Consider the following 23588-nt stretch of genomic DNA (forward strand, 5'->3'; position numbering starts at 1 on the left):
TCCTAAAACCAGCATTAAACAACACATCTTTCATTGAAAAGCTTCGAAAAATAGTGAAGTTTTAAGGCAGATAAAGACGCTGCCGGCAATGCCTCTAAGGAAACTATGCAGTGAAAAGGTTAAGAACATAAGAATTGCCACTGCTGAGTCAGACCAGTGGTCCATCATGCCCAGCAGTCCGCTCACGCGGCGACCCTCTGGTCTAAGACCAGCACCCTAACTGAGACTAGCCCTACCAGCACACGTTCTTGTTCAACAGAAACTTGTCTAACTTTGTCTTGAATTCTTGGAGGGTGTTTTCCCCTTTAACAGCCTCTGGAAGGGCGTTCCAGCTTTCTACTACTCTCTGGGTGAAGAAGAACTTCCTTACGTTTGTACGGAATCTATCCCCTTTCAACTTTAGAGAGTGTCGTCTTGTTCTCCCTTCCTTGGAGAGGGTGAACAACCTGTCCTTATCTACTAAGTCTATCCCCTTCAGTACCTTGAATGTTTCGATCATGTCCCCTCTCAATCTCCTCTGTTCGAGAAAGAAGAGGCCCAGTTTCTCTAATCTTTCGCTGTACGGCAGCTCCTCCAGCCCCTTAACCATCTTAGTCGCTCTTCTCTGGACCCTTTCGAGTAGTACCATGTCCTTCTTCAGGTACGGCGACCAGTGCTGGACGCAGTACTCCAGGTGAGGGCGTACCATGACCCGGTATAGCGGCATGATAACCTTCTCTGATCTGTTCATGATCCCCTTCTTTATCATTCCTAGCATTCTGTTTGCCCTTTTTGCTGCCGCCGCACATTGTATGGACGACTTCATCGACTTGTCGATCAGAACTCCCAAGTCCCTTTCCTGGGAGGTCTCTCCAAGTACCGCCCCAGACATCCTGTATTCGTGCATGAGATTTTTGTTAACCGACATGCATCACTTTACACTTATCCATGTTGAACCTCATCTGCCATGTCGATGCCCATTCCTCGAGGTTGATTATGTCACGTTGCAGATCTTCGCAATCCCCCTGCGTCTTTACTACTCTGAATAACTTCGTATCATCGGCAAATTTAATCACCTCGCTCGTCGTACCTATGTCCAGATCATTTATAAAGATGTTAAAGAGCATGGGTCCAAGCACCGAGCCCTGCGGCACCCCACTGGTGACGCTCTTCCAGTCCGAGTATTGTCCATTTACCCCCACTCTCTGTTTCCTATGCTCCAGCCAGTTTTTAATCCACGTGATTATTTCACCCTCAATTCCATGGCTTGCAATTTTCCGAAGTAGTCATTCATGCGGAACCTTGTCGAACGCCTTCTGAAAATCCAGATATACAATGTCGACTGGATCGCCCTTGTCTATCTGTCTGTTTACTCCCTCAAAGAAGTGCAGGAAGTTCGTCAAACACGATCTGCCTTTGCGAAAACCGTGCTGACTGGTCCTCATCAGCCCGTTTCCGTCAAGGTGATCAATGATGCTGTCCTTTAACAGTGACTCTACCATCTTTCCCGGTACAGAGGTCAGACTCACCGGTCTGTAGTTCCCCGGATCTCAACCTTGAACCTTTCTTGAAGATAGGTGTAACATTCGCTACCTTCCAGTCTTCTGGAATCTTTCTCAATTTGATCGACAGATTGGCTATTAGTTGAAGCAGTTCAGCTATGGTCCCTTTCAGTTCCTTGATGACCCTCGGATGGATGCCATCCGGTCCCGGGGATTTATCGCTCTTAAGCCTACATACCTCCTCTAGACTGACCGTCAATCCTGTCAGCTTTCCGTCTTCGTTTCCAGCATATAGCCTGATGGGTTCCGGTATGCTGTGTACATCTTCTTTGGTAAATACAGATGCAAAAAATGTGTTCAGTTTGTCAGCGATTGCTTTGTCCTCCTTTAGTGCTCCCTTTATTCCATGGTCATCCAACAGTCCTACCACTTCCTTTGCGGGTCGTTTCCCCTTAATATATCGAAAGAACGGCTTGAAGTTCTTCGCCTCCTTGGCTATTTTTTCCTCGCAGTCTCTTTTGGCCCCTTTTACCGCCTTATGGCACCTGCGTTGATGTTGTTTGTGCTTGTTCCAGTTTTCATTCGTTTTTGACCTTTTCCATTCCTTAAATGAAGTTTTCTTGTCTCTGATTGCTTCCTTCACCTCTACAGTGAGCCACGCCAGTTCTTTGTTCTTTTTCCTCTTGGATCCCTTGTTGATACGCGGTATATATATATTTTGCACCTCGGTGACTGTGTCCTTAAAAAGGGACCAAGCTTGCTCTAGCGTTTTACAGTGCTTATCCTCTTCTTAATCTTCTTCCCTACCATGAGTCTCATCCCTTCGTAATTCACTTTTCGGAAGTTCAGTGCCGTGGCTGTCGTTTTGGACCGATGTTTCTCCCCTGCGTCCAGATCAAAGCGGATCATATTGTGATCACTGCTTCCCAGTGTCCCTTCTACTTCTACATCTTGTGCTGGTCCTCGCAGGCCATTTAGAATTAAGTCCAGAATTACATTTCCTCTAGTATTTTCCTTGACAAGTTGTTCCAGGAAGCATTCGCCTACGGCATCCAAGAACTTGGTCTCTCTAATGCAGCCGTAGATGCCTAGGTTCCAGTCTATTCCTGGATAGTTGACGTCACCCATGATAACTGTGTTGCCTCTCTTGCACTTGTGTTTAATCTCGTCTGTCATTTCTCCATCAATTTCTTTGGACTGCCCTGGGGGTCGGTAGTAGATGCCGATCTTCGTTTCCAGGCCATTTGTTCCTGGAATTTTGACCCATAGAGACTCTAACTTATCCGTCAGTTGTGGCTTGTTCTCTCCAGCAGATTCAATTTCCTCTTTGACGTATATGGCAACGCCCCCACCTTTTTGAGCCACTCTGTCTCTGCGGTATAGTTTGTATCCCGGTAGCACAGTGTCCCAGACGTTTTCCTCAGTCCATCATGTTTCCATGATGCCTATGATGTCAACATTATCTTTTTGTGCTATGGCTTCTAATTCACCCATCTTATTTGTAAGGTTCTTTGCGTTTGTGTAAATACACTTGAGTTTGCAGCTTTTTCCTTTCTTTCATTTCCTTCCCTCTTGTGTCCTTTTCGATCTCTCTTGCCTGTAATCCGGTGAGTCTTTCCCTCTATCTTCTTGCACGGTATCCTCTGGGTATACCGGTTCCCGAACCATCGACTCTCTCGCTCTCTGTTGACTGTCGGCTTTCCCCTTCTTCCTAGTTTAAAAACTTGTCCACTTCTCTCTTGATGTTGCTTGCAAGTAGCCTCGTTCCATCTCTGCTGAGGTGGAGTCCATCCTTCCTGTAGAGCTTGCTCTTCCCCCAGAACGTTGTCCAATTGCGCACAAAGTGGAATCCTTCTTCTTCACACCAGCGTCGCATCCACGCGTTGACTGCTTGCAGCTCCATCTGCCTCTTTTCATCTGCCCTGGGTACCGACAGGATCTCCAAGAATGCTATCCTCTGTGTTCTGATCTTCAGCTTCCTTCCTAGCATCCGGAACTGGTCCTTCAGTACTTCCCTGTTGTAGTTCCTATTGCTCACGGTTGTTCGTTCCCACATGGATCACCACCGCCGTATCTTCTTCTTCCACACTGTTGAGGATCCTGTCGATGCAGCTCACTATGTCTTCTACCTTGGCTCCCGGTAGGCAAGTCACCAGCTGATCAAATCTTCCTCCTGCTGTGTGGCTGTCAACTTGTCTGATGATGGAGTCGCCCACGACGATTGCTGTCCTCTCTATCTTCTCCTGATTCTCCAGTCTCAGGTCCGTGTCCCTGGTGTATGTCCATCTCTCCTGTCACAGGTCCATATCCTTCGTTCTTGCTACTGTATCACCCATTTCTTCCTGGTGGTTGTCTGTCGGGTGGTCCACACTCTCTGTAGGTGTCTTTTGGCAGTTCCACTGTTGCTGGTGATTTTCCACGGCCTCCCTGTATGCCTCCTCTATGAACTTCTCCAGCTCTCAGACTTCTTCCTCGATGGTGTCTTCTGTCTTGTTCTCTGCTTCCTCTGTCTGGACGTTCTCTGCATTTCTGTCTCCCTCCTCCCCTGCTTGAAGTGCCTCCAGTTCCAATATTCTGCCCTCCAGGAGTCTGACTTGTCTCTTCAGGCTCTCCAGTTCTCCGCAGGTTGAGTAACTGTTGGGCTGAACTCAAGTGCTGCTGCTTGTTATACACACTTTTTTTGCACAGTAATTAATATACAGCAAAGAATTAATATATACTAGACCAATGATGAATACACCACCCAAGCAATGGGCATGAGAACTATGGGATCGTTTTACTAAGGTGCACCAGCCATTTTAGTGCACGCTAAACACTAACGCATCCATTATATTCTATGGGCACGTTAGCATTTAGTGTGCGCTAAATCGGATAGCGTGCCTTAGCAAAAGGACCCCTATGTGAGTAGTGTCCAGGGTGTATGAGATCTGTGTGTTTGTAATATATTGTAATAGTTTGCTCTCTTTAAGTTTGGTTATTTTCAAATAAAACATGTTATCTGCTTTTTTTTTAAAAAAAAAAATAGTTGACGTTAACATAGGACCTGCTGAAGTTAGAAATTAATCATGTGGTCTGTACGATAAAGGGAATGGAAAGCCTATCATATGCCGAAAGATTAGAGAAACTGGGCCTCTTTTCCCTGGAGAAGCGGAGGCTTAGAGGGGACATGATAGAGACTTACGAGATCATGAAGGGCATGGAAAAAGTGGAGAGGGACAGATTTTTCAAACTCTCAAAAACTACAAGAACGAGAGGGCACTCGGAAAAATTGAGGGGGGATAGATTCAGAACCAATGCTAGGAAGTTCTTCTTCACCCAAAGGATGGTGGACATCTGGAATGCACTTCCAGAAAGTGTGATACTACAGAGTATGCTACTGGGTTTCAAGAAGGGACTGGATGATTTCCTGAAGGAAAACGGGATTGAAGGGTACAGATAGAGGATACTATGCAGGTCCTGGACCTGATGGGCAATCGCGTGAACAGACTGCTGGGCAAGATGGACCTCGAGTCTGACCCAGCGGAGGCACTGCTTATGTTCTTATGCTTGTAACCTTAGATAAAGAGATTGAAAGAGCAGGAACAGGGAGGACACTCGAAACTTTCAAAAATAGAGCCTTCTTAGAAACATCGGCCATATGGTCTTTATCTGCCTTCATTTTTCTCTCTGTCTGCTTATACATACCTCTTTAGAAATCTAATGTACTTATCCCAAGCTTTCTTGAATCCAGATACATTTTTGTCTCGACCACCTACAGCGGGAGGCCATTCCATGCAATCACTACCCTTTCTGTGAAAAGTATTTTCTGAGGTTACTTCAGCAGATGACAGTTGTACAACAGGTCTTAGCTCATTTTATTCTTTCCTTTTTTTTGGAGGGGGGATTATGATGAAATGAGAAATCAATTCATTAGATCCTGCTGCACAACTGAGAGGGCCAAGAGAGAGAAATAATTTTCCTAAGGTTTCCTGTTCGGAAAACGTTTAACAAAATTAAAGCTTTGAGTATGCCCTTATAAAAAGAATGGAGAGCTCCTCAAATCTCCCCTCCCCCACTCAGTCCTTTGCGAAATGAAACCTGAAGGCATGAATTATAAAAGGTGTATGCACAGCTGCAGGGAAACATCATCAGACAACTTGCTGGAACTGATTTCTGTTTATCTAAAGAAAACAATTACTGATTCTTTTGTTTTCCTTCCTTTGTGAAGTGATCGCAGTTGTTGCTAATGCCGCTGCCTCTTTAAAGGAGACAGGTAAGGTCAGGTCAGGGATGCTTTGAGACATACCCAGGGTGCAACGGGCGCTCTGTGGTGCTGATGTTGAGCATAGAGCTCTCCGTGGTGCTGAAGTCAACTGACGGCTCTCCCTCCTGCTCCTCTCTACTTTATGCACAGCACACTGTTCCAGATCATCCAGAGGAAACAGGTTTTCAAAGTAACCCAGCATGACCTGCCTGTGAAAACCATGGAGGAGGCAAAAAACAGCAATGCGACCAAGAGTTGGTCCGAGGCAGGAGCAATGAGCCCTGCTGCCCGAGGAGGAGGAGCTGGAGGTAGTGTAGGAGGTGGTTGTCAAAGCAACAACCCACAGTTAGAACTGGAGCTGGAGAGAAAGATTCGGGCAGCCATGGACTTTAAGGTGGAAGGTCACCGCTGCTACAAGGAAAAGAAATTCAGGGAGGCCATCGGGAAGTATCACAGAGCCCTTCTTCAACTCAAAGGGGTGAATGCTGGGGAAGGCACAGGAGAGGAGGGGCAAATGCTTGGGAATGGGAAGAAGAATCTGACAGAGGCACAGAAGAGGCTGGTTGAAAGCACTGAGATTGAATGCTATGACAGTCTGACTGGTGAGTATACATTATTCGTCTGTTAGAAGCTGAAAATCAGCATTACTGTACCAAAATTGCTCTAGCGAAGGTTTTTGAGTGTCTGTGCTCTTTAACTCACACAGCTGTCAAAGTACTTGCAATGTATTTTTTTTATATATTTGTAGTAAACTAGCTGAGCAGGTAAATTATCAGCTACTTTTTTTTTTTTTTAACATTTGCTTTCTCATAGAAATAGTCTCTATTCCAGCTTTCAGATGGCAGAACAGACTGAAATGTTTATGGCTTTCATTCATATACCTCTTAAGCATAAAAAGAAAAATTATACCTATATGTAGACCTAATGAATGCATCCGCTACAATATCTAAGCTTTATTTTCTTTGGGACTGGCGCACATCACTGTCATTACAAATCCATCTGCTGCAAGAACTCTCTCTAGCAAATGGTTTCGAAATTCATAATATTTATTATAAAAGCCTCTTTTCCAAAACTAAGGGCTCCTTTTACTAAGGTGCGCTAGCGTTTTTAGCATACGCAGCAGATTAGTGCTAACCCCGTGCAACGCTTAAGGCTGGCGTTAGCGTCTAGCACGTGCGGCATTGTAGCGCTCGCTATTCCGCGCTTTAAAACCCTAACGCAGCTTAGTAAAAGGAGCCCTAAGTTATATCTACAAGTCCTTTGGGGACACTACATTGGGAGGTTTTATGGATTGGGGTTTGTTTGTTTTTTAAATTTCCAAGATTTATTCTTAAAGGAATTGGTTCCTCCCTGCAAAAATGTATCTATTGCCCCAATTTGCTCTGCCACGTCTCTGATGACATCATCAGGGACGTGCCAGAGTAAATCAGGGCAGTAGAAGGCCCCGAAGCATGGTGCTGGAATCGGCAGGTTTGTCGGGACCGCGGGAAGGGAAGGGGGGGTAAGGGAAACGCTACTGCTGCACAGGGAAATGTTGCTGCTGTGGCTGCTGCACAGGGAAGTGGGGGGAATGAAAGACAGCGGGACTAAGGCAGACAGAAAGAATAAAAGAAAGACACAGGGGCAGGGAGAGACACAGAAAGACAGACAGACAAAAGGGGCCAGGGAGAGAGACAGACAGAAACAAAGACAGCGGGAGGGAGAGAGAGACAGAAATAAAGAAAGACAGACAGATGATAAACTTACCTATCATGATCATGTTAGCAATATTGTTAAATCATGTTTTTATAAATTACGTTTAATTCGTTCACTTTCCTAGGAACTTTAGCAATCAAATCTTAGACAAAATTGCACCCCTAAAGAAAGGAAAAATGAGACAACACATAATTGATGGCTGGTAAAACACTAAAACAAAAGGCACGACAACTAGAAAGAATATGGAACAAAACAAAGAACAAAAAGGATAAAGCAATATGGAGAATTGTTCAAATTCCAAGAGTCTAAATCTATTAATATTTTAATACATTCCGTGGTAATATCCAAAATAGACTATTGTAACTCCTTCCTTCTTAATATCACTCAAAAAGAAAAAAGAAGGCTGCAATTAATCCAAAATACTGCCGTGAAACTGATCCACAATGCGAAAAAATATGATCATGTTACCCCTCTGTTGATTAAATCCCATTGGCTTCCGGTAAGCCACCGCATTAATTTTAAATTACTGTTTTTAGTTTTTAAAGCTTTGAGTTATAATGAACCACAATTTATTAATAGGTGGTTAATCCCATACAGCACTTCACGATCTCTCCGCTCGACTTCCCACAATCTTCTTTCCGTTCCCTCGATGAAAGTTATAGGAATTAGACGGCACGACATGTTTTCTGTAATGGCCCCCCCAATCATGGAACCTCCTACCTCAATACATTAGAGAATTAAAAGATTTACCCTCATTTAAAAAAACCTTAAAAACATATCTTTTTAAAGATGCATATGATTCCTAGCTTTCTAATTAACAATTTTTATTTAAGTAGCCAAAATTACCCTCCCTTTTTGTTCATTCCTTTTATGTTCTTCTTTCTCTCCTATTTAAAGATTGTAACTTTCTCCCCATTTCCCCACACAATTCTTGTAAGTTTTAACCCACAATATAAAAGTCATTTTGTACGTCAGCACCAATATTTTATCTGCACATTTATATTATGTTGTACATCGCTTAGCAATCTAAATATACGATTCATTAAGAACGAATAAACTTGAACTTGAACAGAAATATATATTCTAGCACCCGTTAATGTAACGGGCTAAAATACTAGTATATGTATAATATTAAATTTGAGAAAATTATTTTAATTACTTAACCATTCCCGCCGACACACACACACTTTTACAAAACCACACAAGAGGTTTTTAGTACTAGCTCTACGCTCCTCCGACGATCATACAGTTCCTATGAGGAATGTAGCAGCGTAGAGAATTCAGCGCACCAGCCGATGCTAAAAGCCTCTTGCGCGATTTTGTAAAACGGGAGGGGGTTTATATTGTCCTCTTATAGTGTATTAGGCATGCATTTTTATATAAGCTGGAAAAAGTATGAGATAAGGCTGTAAATTGAGGAACTAGTTGAGTGGCAAGAGAGTGGTGGTCAATGGAATCCATTCTGGATAAGGAGAGTTGCCCAGTGGGAAACCCCGGGATTCATTAGTAAAACCATTTCTTTTCAATATGTTTAGTAGCAATAATGCAGAGTCTCTTATTGGCAAATGTTTGCTTGCAGATGATTCAGAAACTTCTGGAAGGGGTGAAAAAGATAAGACAACTTGAAAATAGTGGGGAAAATGGTCAAGAATAAAGAAATGAGCTTTAAGGTTTAAAAATAATGCAACATCATCCTTAGTATGCTACGAATGCACAAGTTATTTATCATTTTATGACAAGACATGAAACTAAAAGAAAGTTCCATGACTACTCTGTGAGTGGTTTTAGGAGCAGAGGTATCAGCAGGGTAAAGGAGGTGATATTACATGTGGATAGGTCACTAGTTCTAAAGACTGTACCATGGTTAGAACATTGGAAGGGCTTCAAAAATTATGTACGAGGAAGGTTTGATGCTTTCAAAATATACTTGCGGGAGGAAAAATGGGAAAGGGGTCGGATGTGATGGAAAAATCTGAATATTAGACAGGCTTCCATAAATCATAAGGGGAATTTTTCCATAATTATCTTGTTATATTGGTTGATAACTTTCTCTTTGCATTGCTCATTATACCTAGCATTAATAAATGCAAAGTCTGTGGTCAAAAAGGAATCGCAAGAGTAAGGCATCATGATGTAGTATGTATTTATTTATTTCAAAACTTTCTAGACCGCCTATGGTTCAGAGACAGTGATTGTACTGTAATTGAAAGTATGCTGTAATTGTACTAATCATAGTCTATTTTGGCCTGAAATATAGTATAGAAAAATTTCTTCTGAGTGAAGCTATAATATAGCTATAATAAATAATTGCCACACTCACTATCCACATCAAAATATCTTATTCAATTCATCAAAAATTGTTTACTTCTCCATACTTCCACGAGTAGTAAAATTTATGGGATATATTTTATAATGACCTCAGTGGCTGCACTCTAGCATCATATTTCATGTAAAGCTCGAGTTATACCGTAGCCAGCCTCCTCATCGGTCATCAGCGTATTTCTTATACTTATTATAATATTAGTGAAATTTTAAAGCCCCAAATGACTTATCTTATCTAAGTTTGGGGCTCCGACGTGAATTCACCAGAGAGCTGTTTCAAGGAGAATCCCCATTTAAGCCATCACACCACTATCTCCGTGTAGGTCTAAATTAGTAATTGTACTAATAGCATACATGATAATGTCAAAAACTGGAGGAAATTATATGCTTGGACAGATGTGGGACAGTGTTTTAGAAAGGACGTTTACATTGGAACAGGATCTGTCATCATGGAACCTGTTCTAAACTTCAGGGAGAAATGGACATTTAGGCACTGGTTACATGAGGCATGGGCATCCATTTTAGAAAATGATACATCTAAAATATGAACAAGTCAAAATGGGCACAAACATTTGTTTTATGGTTTATTGTACTTAATATGCTACCCTTTCTTAAAATTACAACAGAGAGGTATATGATGTTAAAATTAAATTGTATTATTGCATTACAAATATTCTTATATTATACAAATACTGGCCCTCTTTTACTAAGTCATGATAGAGATTTCTACTGTGGCCTGGGGGACTAAGGGCCAAATTCTATAAACGGTATCCCGAGTGTAGGCGGCCAACTGCTGCTTAACCAGCCAATCAGGAGGAACGTTTAAAAAAAAAAAAAAAACCTCCCGTGGCAGCCTGCCTATATTGTAGGCACCTCAGGCAGCCTACAGAGGCATGTAGGCCCGCCTAAGCTCCCCTTGGCCTGGAAGTAGCCTTAGGCGAGCCTAGGTGGCCCTACGTGCCTCTCTAAGCCCGTGATAGATGCCTATAAGTTTCAAGTTTATTAAATTTTACTATACCGACTATCAGCAAATATCTTGCCGGTTTACAAGTTAAAATAAGATAAAAAAATAAAATTAATACAATATATAAAATAATTGAAAAGAAAAAGAAGAGGGGATTGTGAACATTTAGACTTTAACTGGACATACTGGAAAGTGATGGTAGGGAAAAGAAATGGAAGGGAAAAAAATATAGTTCAATTAAAAAAAAAAATTGAAAAGGGAAGGATGAAACATAAGGAATGGGATCGCTTCCTAAAAGCGGTTGAGGTATTGAAAAATAAATTATATTTGGGAGCAGGAAAACGCGTCTTGGAATAAGAAAGTTTTTAATTTAGCCTTAAATTGATCAATTGATGTCTCGTGACGAATGTGGTACGGCAATGCGTTCCATAGGGTAGGAACGACTACAGAAAAGTTAGTCTTTCTCGTATAGAAGAAATCTTTGATTGTGGGGACAGATAGCAGGTTTTGATCGGCTGATCTAAGGGTCCGTGATGAGCAGTAAGGGATTAGAAGTTTATCTAGAAAAGAAGGTTGGCGGGAGAATCTAATTTTGAAGACTTGCATAATTGTTTTATATGTGATACGATGGGTTATAGGTAGCCAATGAGCTTCTTTCAGGAGAGGTGTAACATGGTCATATTTTCCTAATTTGTAAATAAGTTTTATGGCTGTATTTTGTATGAGTTGAAGTCGACGTAGTTCTTTTTGAGGGAGTCCATTGTAAAGAGAGTTACAATAATCAAGGTGAGAGATGCCAAGTGAATGAATTAGAGTTGTGATGGCTGTAGTATCGAGGATAGATGATAGAGAACGTATAAGCCTTAGTTTGTAAAAACAAGTTTTTACAACTGTACTAATCTGGTCATGAAAGGTAAGATCCTTGTCTAGGGTAACCCCTAGTAGTTTTATTTTGTTTTCCGTTTTTACAGGATGAGTTTTGATGAGAATCTGTTCATGAATAGTTTCGTTCTTTTTGGTAGGAAAAAGTAGGCTGCTTGACTTATTGATGTTTAAAGAGAGTTTATTTTCATAAAGCCAATCACTTATTTCATCTAATTTTTTGTTGATTGTTTGAATATCTGTGGGATTTGAGATATCTACTGGGTGAAGTAATTGAATATCGTCTGCATAAGCATAGGCTGTAAATCTATTGACTGGGCAAGAGTAAGAAGAGGGGACAAAAAAAATATTGAACAGCAGAGGAGATAAAATGGAGCCCTGCGGGACACCATAGGTTTGGGATATGGGAAGTGAAGTTTCCTTCTTTGAATGAACTCTAAAGCTTCGGTCATTGAAATATGAAATGAACCATTGAAGAGCGGAACCAGTAAGGCCACAATTGCTAAGACGATTAATGAGAAGAGAGTGATCAATAGTATCGAAAGCTGCGGTAAGATCTAATGAGATGAGGAGACTGATTTTTGGTGGTCTAGAAAATAGTTGACAGTTGAAATGAGACCTATTAGGGATAGTTCGGTACAGTAGCAGGGGCGAAAGCCGGTTTGATGTGGATGCAGGGCATTCGTTTTTTCGATAAATTCTGCGAGTTGATTATAAATTATTTTCTCAGTTAACTTTGAAATGACAGGGAGGTTGGCTATGGGTCGAAAATTTGCTGGTAATGTTGGATCAGTGTTTTGATTTTTTAATTTAGCATTGTAAGCAGCCGCAGCTGCTGAGCTTATCGTGGCAATGGATCTCCCTGCTGTGATAAGTTTAGTGGCAGCAATAATGGCCACCCATCCCCACTGAACATCACTGGCAGGAAGGATGCCCAGTCTCTCCTGCCAGAACCCCCCCAAAGATTGCCAGCAGGAGAGATACCTAGTCTCCTGCTGGAACCCCCCTCTCAACATCGCTGGCAGGAAGGATACCCAGTCCCACCTCCTGGGACCCCTCCAGCCCCCCTGTATCCTCCTCCACACCCCCGGACTCCATCAGCCCCCCCGGAACCCCTCCACCTTAAAATGTTGGCCAGCCAGAGGCCTCCTTCCTGCCTCCAGTCAGAGAATGGCAGTTCTTCCCCTTCCCGGTGCATTGTGGGATGCACTGAGGAGGGGCCTAAGGCCCTGATTTGCCCCGGCGCTTAAGGTCCCTCTTGTAGGAGGGATCTTAGGCACCTGAGCCAACTGGAATCTTAGGCCTCATTCACAGTGCATTCTGGGATGCAAAGGGAATGGCCTAAGATTCCAATTGGCTAGATCCCATGGAAGTGGCCTAAGGGATCTGGCCAATAGGAATCTTAGGCCACTCCCAGTGCATACCAGAGTGCACTGCAAATGGGGCCAATAAGGGCCTCAGGCCCCTCCCTGGTACATCCCATGATGCACTGGGAAGGGGAAAGCCTGACTTTCATGAGAAGGCTGGCCAGCTTCCTGGAGGCAAGAAGGATGCCTCCAGCTGACCAACATTTTAAGGTAGGAGGGTGATAAGTAAATGAAAGAAAATGCAGTTAAAACAAAAGAGAGTGAGTGTTTCTGGAATCCAGTGGATTACGGGACTTAATCACTGTTCCCTCTGAGCGAGAGTCCTCCAGCTATAGTCCTGCTAGTGGAGGGTACTGTTTCACTATCACATTTTCAATAGTGAAATAGGCATAGGATTACCAGATTTTCTGTTTGAAAATCTGGGCCCCTAGACCCGCCCCCAGGCCCACCCAGTTCCACCCATCAGGCGGCACTCTTGAAGAAGCAGCATTTTACCACTGGTCAGACTGCCTATTTGACAGCTTTCATTTGTTCCTTTCAACCACTGCACTCCTCATGTCTCCTCCTGGACAGTCATTGCGCCATCCTCTCCCCTCCCAAGTCTACCTTAATTTGCCTTGCAAAAACTGCTGCTGACAATGGTGACTCACATAGACCATCCTGCCTTAAATGCCATCCTCTCTCTGCTGCGGTGGCTCACCCCTGAAGAAATAGGAAATTACATCAGAGAGGGCAGGCTGCAGTAGCAGAGAGAATATGGCATTGGAGGCAGGGCGGTCTATGTGAGTCGGTGCCACCGGCAGTAGTTTTTGCAAGGCAAATTAAGGTAGACTTGATAAGGGAGAGAAAGGAGTGAGGCAGTTTGGAAGGGGAACGGGCAATGCCTGGGGAGGAGTGCGGTGGTTGAAGTTCTGCAGAAAGGGATAGAGAAACTCGGAAATCTGAAGCTGAAGGAGTTTGAGAAAGAAAGGGGTGATGCCAGACCATTGTGTGGTTGGGTCAGGTCAGGTAGGGAGTGAAAGTGTGAGTGAATGATGCTGGTCAACAGGAGGCAGAAGGGGAGGGAGAGATGTAGACTTTGAGATGGGATAATGGAAGGAAGGGAGAGAGTGGTAAAGGGAGAGATGGCTGGGTAGGGGTAGAAGAGGGAAAGATGAACTCAGAGAAGGGTGGAAGGGTTGAAAAGGAAAAGATGAATGCATAGGAGAGTGGATGAGGGACAGATAAATGCAGAGGAATGTGGAGAGGTGAATGAGGGAGAGATGAGCTCACAGGAAGGCAGAGGGGAGCAGTAGGAGAAAAATAAAGATGTAGTTGGGAGGGTGAAGGGGGCCGAAAGTGGACAGAGAGAAATTGATGCAGAGAAGGGTATAGGCGGGGGACAGGGAGAGATGGGAGAGGGCAGAGGTGGTTGCAGGAGGGTGGAAGGGAGCAGATGAAGGAAAGAAAGATGGACTTAGGGAGTGAAGAGGGCCTTAAGGGGGGAAGGGAGAGATGGACCTGAGGGTGCAGAAGGGAGGAGGGAGAGATGCGAGGGATAAGGAGAGAAGATGCTAGGAATGATGGATCCATATGGAAGGGTTGTCAAGGAGAAGAGTGAGGAAGATAGTGAGTACAGAGAGTAGATTAGTGGTAATGGGGAGCAGGTTGGGAATTGAGTGAGATGGGAAAATGAGAGCTAGGGGCTGAGAGAAGTTGATATGTAGATGAAAAGTGAGGCAGAAAAGGAATAAATGGAGCAAAAAGCGTTAAGAGAAAGATAATCTGTCAGAGACAGATATAGTGAGAGACAGAGGAGAAATAAATAGACAGCTACTGAAGGAAACAAATTAGCATAAGACAGGAAAGCAGAAAAGAGGAACTGAGACCAATGTGATGGAAAACTAAAATGCCCAGACACAAAGAGGTAGAAAAAACTGCTTTATTTTGAATTTATTAACTGGAATATATTAGCTTTGGAATATGTGCATCGCAGATGTCTATATACTGTATTCAATACAAAAGGAAATGCATTTGTTATTGTTTCTTCTATGAAGATTCGGGGAATCCATAGGATCCTTTTTTTTTTAACCACCTTCAGGAAATGAGGTATACTAGGGGCACCATATCATCCTTTGCTTCAGGCAGCAGATGGCCTTGGGCTACACCTGTACAGGGTCATGTTTGAGCAAAAAATCCAAGAAAGTGGTACAATGTGGAGGGGGAAGAACTGTGCATGAAAATAGAGCATGACCTGGGAGCAGTGGCGTACTAAGGGGGGGGGGGGGGGGGGCGGTCCGCCCCGGGTACCAGCCATGAAGGGGTGTTCCCGGCCTTGCCGTTCATTCCCCCCCCCCCGAAGGACCGCTCGCCCCACTGACCTTCCTGCACCACCTATGAAGCAGCCGCAGCAGGATCCCGACGTCAGCGATCTCTGCGCTGCTTGGGCGCTGCTTCCTGCGCCGCGTTCCCGCCCCTCCTCTGACGTCAGAGGAGGGGCGGGAACGCGGCGCAGGAAGCAGCGCCCAAGCAGCGCAGAGATCGCTGACGTCGGGATCCTGCTGCGGCTGCTTCATAGGTGGTGCAGGAAGGTCAGTGGGGCGAGCAGTCCTTCGGGGGTGGTGGGGGGGACTGAACGGCAAGGCCGGGAGCATAGGTAGTGCTGCTTCATAGTGGTGCGGGGAGGCCAGGGGGCGAGCGGTCCTTCGGGGTGGGGCGGGCGGGCAGGCAGGCAGGCTTTCAAGGAGGAGGGGGGGTGACAGACAGGCAGGAAGGCCTTCAAGGGGGGACAGGCCTTCAAGGGGGGGGACAGGCAGGCCTTCAAGGGGGGGGACAGGCCTTTGGGGGTGTGTGCAGACCTTCAAGGGGGAGGGACAGGCCTTCAAGGGGGGCAGGCAGACCTTCAAGGGGGGGACAGGTCTACAAGGGGGTGGGACAGGCCTACAAGGGGGTGGGACAGGCCTTCAAGGGGGGAACAGGCCTTCGGGGGGGTGCAGGCCTTCGGGGGGGGTGCAGGCCTTCAAGGGGGGGACAGGCCTTCAAGGGGGGGACAGGCCTACAAGGGGGGGACAGGCCTACAAGGGGGGGGGACAGGCCTTCAAGGGGGGTTCAGGCCTTCGGGGGGGTTCAGGCCTTCGGGGGGGTGCAGACCTTCAAGGGGGTGCAGGCCTTCAAGGGGGGACAGGCCTTCAGGGGGGTGCAGACCTTCAAGGGGGGGAACAGGCCTTCAAGGGGGGGACAGGAAGGCAGGCCTACAAGGGGGGGAGGACAGGCCTTTGGGGGGGTGCAGGCCTTCGGGGGGGTGCAGACCTTAAGGGGGGGGACAGGCCTTCAAGGAGGTGGGACAGGCCTTCAAGGGGGGACAGGCCTTTGGGGGGGACCCTGGTTTAGAAGTACACGGAGGGAAGGGGGTGTTCAAAGAGACGTGCATATGCCAAACTTTGGGGGGGAGGAAGAAATAATGGGTCTGAAAATAGAGGAGAGGGAGAGAGATGATGGACCATGGGATTTAGGGAGGGAAGGAACAGAAAGGGAGAGAAATTGGACACAAGGGATGGTGTGGAGGAGGGATAGAGATACTGGATAGGAGGGTAATTGGGAAAAGAAAGGGAGAGATGGTGGACTCGAGTGGTGGGGAAGGAGGGAGAGATGCCGGATGAAAGGGTAGTTAAGAAAAGGTGGATCTGTGGAGGGAGATGAAAAAAAGGAAAGATACCAGACTTCCTGGGGAGGGAAGGGAAATGGAAAGGGAGGACAGAGTTGGCAGATGGATGGTTAGCATGCAGAAAGAAGAAAGAAGGAGACCCCAAGTTATCAGAAGAAAACCAGAGCCTTGGACCAACAAGATTTGAAATATAACCAGACAACAAAAGGTAGAAAAATTAATTTTATTTTCTGTTTTGTGATTATAATATGTCAGATTTGAAATGTGTATCCTGCCAGAGCTGGTGTTGGACTGCAAACGTGAGCTAGGATTTAACAGAGAGAGGAAAAGTCCTTTTTGTTTCTTTATTTTATTTACACCACAGCGCCAGTGTGATTAGGAGAAGCCAAAGGGGGTGAAAAAGCTATAAAACCCACCAGGAGTTTTGAAAAAAATCACCCAACTGGGCAGGAAAATCGAATTGAAAAACCAATTCAATAGGCTGAATCGAATCAAAATTTTTTTTCCTGAATCTGGAAGCATTAGTTTGCGCTACTGTCTTAGACTTTAGGACCTGGGATTGGGGAGAGATGGCATCCTCAGTACTTTATAATGCAAGTGAAACGAGGATTTGGTCAGACTTTTGAAGGGTCTGCAGAAAAAAAATATTGTATAGGCCGGGGACATGAGACAGCAGGAAATGGGAACTTTTCTTCCTTCTATTTTTGTGAATGGAAAGGCTGAGGTTGTCAGAGAGTTCAGTTAAAATATGTGCTTTATAAGAAAATATAATAATCTATATAATAAAACCGTAGGCGGCGCATGCGCAGTCTTATCAGCGTGCTTCCGTGATCCGTATGTCCGTGGCCGCCAAGACTGCAGCATGCCCCGCTCTTTCTACGGCCCCACGCGACACTTCACTACATTTTCGCCAGAGCGGTTTGCCAAGATAGGGGAAGCTGAACAGCTCACTCCCGCCTCTGCTCGACTTCCTGTTCACAACCCCCCCCCCCCCCAAACAACCGCATAGGAAAAACTCACTCACTCCCTGCTCTCCTGCCACGGCGGTTTCTCCACATAGGGAAAAACTCAATCAATGCTTCCTCTACTCGGCACGGCGCTTTACCCGGCAAACATTGAATAAAAGGTTGCCTCCCCCTGCCGTATGTCCGTGGCCGCCAAGACTGCAGCATGCCCCGCTCTTTCTACGGCCCCACGCGGCACTTCACTCCATTTTCGCCAGAGCGGTTTGCCCAGATAGGGGAAGCTGAACAGCTCACTCACGCCTCTGCTCTACTTCCTGTTCAAACCCCCCCCCCCCAACAAACGCAAAGGAAAAACTCACTCCCTGCTCTCCTGCCACGGCGTTTGCTTCCTCTACTCGGCACGGCGCTTTACCCGGTTGCCTCCCCCTGCCGCTCTGAATACCTGACCAGCTAACTTTAAACCCGCGGCTGGCAGCGGATGGCGGGAGGAGGGCTCATGGTCCTGCCGCCGCTGGCGCTCCTGTTCACAGCACATCGCCGACTCCCCCCCTTCCCGCAACAATCGCTACCGCTCCTGTTCAAAGCGGCCTGCTGAGGTTCGCGGCCGGCTGTAACGAACCTCACAGGTCGCTCTCCACATGGTAGCACGTTCCCTCTGACGCGATCGCGTCAGAGGGAACATGCTACTGAGTTGGAGAGCGGCCTGCGAGGTTCGTTACAGCCGGCCGCGAACCTCAGCAGGCCGCTTTGAACAGGAGGATCAGCCACCATGGGGATCGTGAGAAGAGCCGCCGAAAAAAAAAACCTTCAGCCTGCAGCAGGCCAGCACGCGGGAAGGGAAGGGGGAGGGGCCGAACGGAGCAGGGCAGCTCACGGTAAGAGAAGGGAATGGGAGGTGGGGGAAATGATTCTACTGCTTCAGCAGGGATCTGGAGGGGAAGGGAAATATCACTGCTGCTTCTGTAAAGGAAAGTGGTGGTGGGGGGGGAGAGAAGGGAATGGGGGGTGGGTGGGGAAAAATGCTGCTACTACTTCACAGGGATCTGGAGGGGAAGGGAAATATCATTGCTGCTTCTGCAAAGGAAAGGGGGGGGAGAGAGACAGAAAGAAATACAGACAGACAAAGGAGGCTAGGGAGAGAGACAGATAGAAATAAAGACAGACAGGGGACCAGAGAGAGACAGAAAGAAAGACAGACAGACAGACAAAGGGTGCCAGGGAGAGAGAGAGAAAAATTGCAGGAGGGAGAGAGACAGAAAGAAAGGAAGAAAGAGACAGGAGCAGGGAGAGAGACATAAATAAAGAAAGACAGCCAGCCATATATTCTAGCACCCGTTAATGTAACGGGCTTAAACACTAGTGTGTTTTATAAAGTTTATAGCATAGCTGGCCTACCCAGTGAGGTGTTCCTAGTGGTGGTGGTGGCAGCGTGTCAATGTGTTGAGAGGAAGAGGTGGTCTGGGAAATTCTGCTGAGCAAACTCCGGGCCCATTTCCACCCCCCAGTTAGTCCACTCCACTCAACTGGTTCACACACTGAGTGGGTCTTTGGGTGTTGTTTTGGGATCTCTTCCAGTGGTTTATCAGTATCTCCTTCTGGTCCAAGGAAGGAAACTTTGTTATCCTTAGCATTGACCTACAGAATATGTTTGTAACAGCGCTGCTTGTGTGGCATTAGGCGATGTAGTGATCGAAAGAAAAAAACAGACCTTTGCACATTTTTGCACTATATGGTGGGTGTATGAGGAGATTCACATTTCCTGCACAGCTAAGTCCATGTGAAGTTACCTTGTGCTGTATTTGACATCTAGCAAGGTCTCTGTTTGAAAGGAAAGATCTAAACTTAAAAATGAAGTGGCCAGAAGTTATGGTAAAAGCAGATAGTGTAGCTGGTTTTAAGAAAGATTTGGACAAATTCCTGGAGGAAAAGTCCATAATCTGTTATTAAGACATGGGGGAAGTGTCTGCTTGCCCTGGATCGGTAGCATGGAATGTTGCTACTCTTTGGGTTTTGACCAGGTATTAGTGTCCTGGATTGGCTACCATGAGAATGGGCTACTGGGCATGATGGACCATTGGTCTGACCCAGTTAGGCTATTCTTATGTTATGTTTTCATCTGTAGGGGCCTTTGTTTTCACTTCTTATTTTAATGTATTTTTTTTCTGGGAACTTATCAGTGTTTTTTATAATGGGAACAAAAATGGAAGAGAATTAATGTGTGTGGGATGAGGGAGTAACTAATTTCTTCAGCTAAATAATTCAATCCACCTCAACCAGACATAGGAGAACTCGCACACCATTCACACACCCTCCAACCAAAAACGTCAAAAGAAAAAACTGTTCGACAACCTCCTAGCCATTCGAGCTGCAACACTCGACCCCCAACTCTACAACCAATTGACATCAACCACAGACTGCAAAACCTTCAAAAAGAAATAAAAACCCTTCTATTCAAAAAACACATAAAACCGAACTAACACAATCAGAACTGTCCCAAGCATCACCTGCAACTACTCCATATGTACTTCTGATGTCATGACAATTCAGACATAATTTATGTTATGTTATGTTTGGAATATAAGAAAATTTTCACTGCCTGTTTCTATTCTGACCATTTATTCCGTTTCATGGTCATTACAAAAAAATATTTTTTTACATGGGGGGGGGGTGTCAAAAAATGATGGGCCCCGGGTGCCACATAATCTAGGTACGCCACTGCCTGGGAGTAATTATATGTGATGATCTTATGTGGTCAAACAAATAGAAAAAGTGATGGCATAGCCAGAAGTATGCTTTGGAACATAGGAAGAGGAAAAGCCAGCATGAAAAAGGTGATAGTGGTTCTGTACAAGCCTCTGGTGAGACCCCATGTAGAATACTGTGTACAATTCTGGAGACCACACTGTCAAAAGGATATAAACAGGATGGAGTGAGTTCAGAGCATGGCTACTAAAATATTTGGTAGTCTTCCTATAAAGTGTATGGGGGCAGAATGAGAAATCTCAGCACTATGAGGTTGGGATTCATCCCAGCCTTTTCCTTGTGACTCTGGGCGGGTTATTGGGTACTCCATTGCCCCAGATATCAGATTTTGATTTTGATCCTGTCAGGACAGATAGGGAAAATACTCGAGTACCTGATTACTATTCAATGAATTGTAAACCACTGTGGGTGAATCTCTTCATGAAAAAGGCAGTTAATGAATCTAAAATAAATATATACTTTGGAAGAAAAGCAGGAGAGGGGACATATGATAGAGATATTTAAATATCTCTCTAGTATAAATGCATAGGAGGTGAGGCTCTTTGAATTAAAAGGAAGGTTCAAGATTTATTTGATATACTGTTTCATAAATATGCTTTCAGAGTGGTTAACAATATACAAATACGGTGTAATAATTCAGAAAGGAACTAAAATGGTTGATAGAGCAGGATCGGGGGAAAAGACAGGAGAGGGAGAGGACCAGTCGAGTTGCAAACCCAGCAACAGACCCGCATAACATAACTGATCAGCACTTTGAAGCTCTAAGCAGATTTGGATACAAAGGTGTCCTTAAATAGAAAAGTCTTCAATCCTTTTTGAAAATGACTGAAAATATGTTCCAAATGAATATGTAAGGGCCATTTAGAGTAAATGAATAAGGGGGCATATGAAGTGGTGTTGAAATGTTCTCAGCCCAACCAACTTCCAAAATTCTGAGTATTATTTTGCCACTGTAGTTGAAAGGTGGTGTTTTATTTTGCAAAGTGCCAATTTGCAGAATCATAATGCTTTGTTTTGATATTGTTTCAGATCATTGATTGAACCATGCCAATAAAAAGTGTGAAATTTTCAAGTGTGGAACTTCAAGCTGTCAGGAAGTTCCTATTCCTGCAGAAGAAAACTCCATAGGAAATCCATGAATGTATGATGCAAACGTTGAGTGACAAATGCCCATCATACTCCACAGTGAAGAAGTGGTGTGCAAACTTTCAGCAAGGAGATTTTGAGATCGAAGATGCAGCAAGGTCTGGGAGGCCTCAAATGGTGTCAGCTCCTGAAGTTGTTGACCATGTCCATGATCTGATTTTGGAAGATCGGCGAATATCAGCTAAAACAATTGCTGAGACACTACGGATATCCAGGGAATGTGTTGGGTGTATAATCCATGAGAAGCTGGGTATTCAGAAGCTGTCAGCCAAGTGGGTGCCCAAATGTTTGAATGCTAATGAGAAACGACGTCATGTGGACACTTCCAAGTTGATTTTGCAGCTTTTTAAGCAAGCTAGTGCCAATATTTTGGAACAACTTGCTACTGTTGATGAAACATGGTTACACCACAATGATTCTGAGACAAAACAGCAGTGCATGCAATGGCAGCACTCAGGTTCTCCAAGCCCAAGAAAATTCAAGAACCAAAAGTCAGCAGGAAAGGTCATAACTACAGTATATTGGGATTGGGAAGGTACTGTAATGGCTGACTATCTTCCAAGGGGCCAAACAGCTAATGCAGAATACTACTGTAACTTGCTATGTCAAATAATGGAGGCATTGAAAGAAAAAAGGAGAGGGAAGCTTGCAGAAAGAGTTCGCATTTTGCAAGACAATACATCTGCTCACAAGGCTGGCAAAATGATGGATGCTTTGACACAGTTGGGGTTTCAGTGCATAGACTATCTACTATCAACAGATCTTGCTCCACGTATATTCTATTTCCAAACCTTAAAAAGAGTTTGAAAGGATGACAATTTTTGAGTGATTTGGAGGTGATTGCAGCAGTGGAGCAATATCTCAGTGACCAGACATCAGAGTATTTTTCAAAGAGTTACAGAAACTTCAATCAATGGACATGAATTTGGACTTGGAGGATGAGATGTTCGGTGTCTACATCTATGAGAAAAACTTGGAGTTTTTTGTTACATAGAGCAGTTTGGACCCCAGATCGGTTACAGAAATTGGATAGTTCCAAGTCTAATAGGTGTTGGCACTGTCATCTCGAACCTGGGACATTAGATCATTTATTATTTTATTGTCCCTTGATACTTCAATTTTCGAGATCCATTTGGGATCAGGTAAAATCCAGTGGCACTAACATATGACACTGTGCTATTTGGCACTATGATGAGAGCTAAAAGCCAAATATCATCCCATAATAATAAACTTCTATTTATTATGACAGGGGGTTGCCATATAGCTTATTCTAAGGAATTGGTAAAACTGTGATAGACTGAACTATTCCTTTTGATGGGAGTCTCTCTGTCATGTTTTTAAGATGGAACGTAATATGGCCATACATCAGGGATATTATAAGAAGTTTCTGAAGATTTGGGAGTCATTGACAAAATTTTGCAGAGAGTGATTGGTGATTATGCCCTTTGGTCATACACATCCAGGGTGGGTTGGAATGTATTTTTCAATTCTCAATTAGAGTGTAGTTTTTAGATATAATTATGGGTGGGGGGGGTGATAATCTTTTTGTCATAGATTATAATTGTAATTGTATTTAAGTGCTTTTATAGAATTACTAGTGTTTAAGCCCGTTACATTAACGGGTGTTAGAGTAGATGTCTGTTGTTGTTTTTTTCTTTGTCTCTCTCTCTTCTTGGACGCTGTCTATCTGTCATTCTTTCTGTATGTGTCTCTCTCTGGTCCCCTATCTGTCTGTCTTTCTTTCTGTCTTCCTGGCCCCCTGCCTGTATTTCTCTGTTGCACCATGCCTGCTTAACTCTCCGTGGCCCCCTTCCTATGTCCATAGTGTCCCATCCTATGTCCTTAGTGCCCACAGTGTCTCCTTCCTATGTCCTTAGTGCCCCCAGTTCCGCCTTCCTATGTCCTTAGTGTCCCATCCTATGTCCTTAGTGCCCTCAGTGCTTCCTATGTCCTTGGTGCCCTCAGTGCCCCTTCTTATGTCCTTAGTGCCCCCCGTGCCTCCTTCCTATGTTCCCCTCACTGCCTTCCAGACTTTATCCCACCCCCACCCTCCAAAGTCAGCCTGCCTTCCTCCCATCCCCCTTTGCAGTATAACCCTTGAAAAGCATATTTTCATC

The 23588-nt window shown here is 44.7% G+C and overlaps 1 protein-coding gene across 1 annotated transcript in view; it reads left to right on the forward strand.

Moving 5' to 3' along the window:
* Positions 1-5866: 5866 nt before the first annotated feature.
* The window catches only part of TTC9B (tetratricopeptide repeat domain 9B), a 32966-nt gene continuing 15244 nt past the window's right edge, over positions 5867-23588 (forward strand). Inside the window, exon 1 of the mRNA XM_033955930.1 lies at positions 5867-6326. Within this exon, the coding sequence (XP_033811821.1) occupies positions 5867-6326 (460 nt within the window). The remainder of the gene's footprint in view (positions 6327-23588) is intronic.

Source organism: Geotrypetes seraphini, chromosome 8 (assembly GCF_902459505.1).
Source record: "Geotrypetes seraphini chromosome 8, aGeoSer1.1, whole genome shotgun sequence".
In the NCBI taxonomy this organism is placed as follows: domain Eukaryota; kingdom Metazoa; phylum Chordata; class Amphibia; order Gymnophiona; family Dermophiidae; genus Geotrypetes; species Geotrypetes seraphini.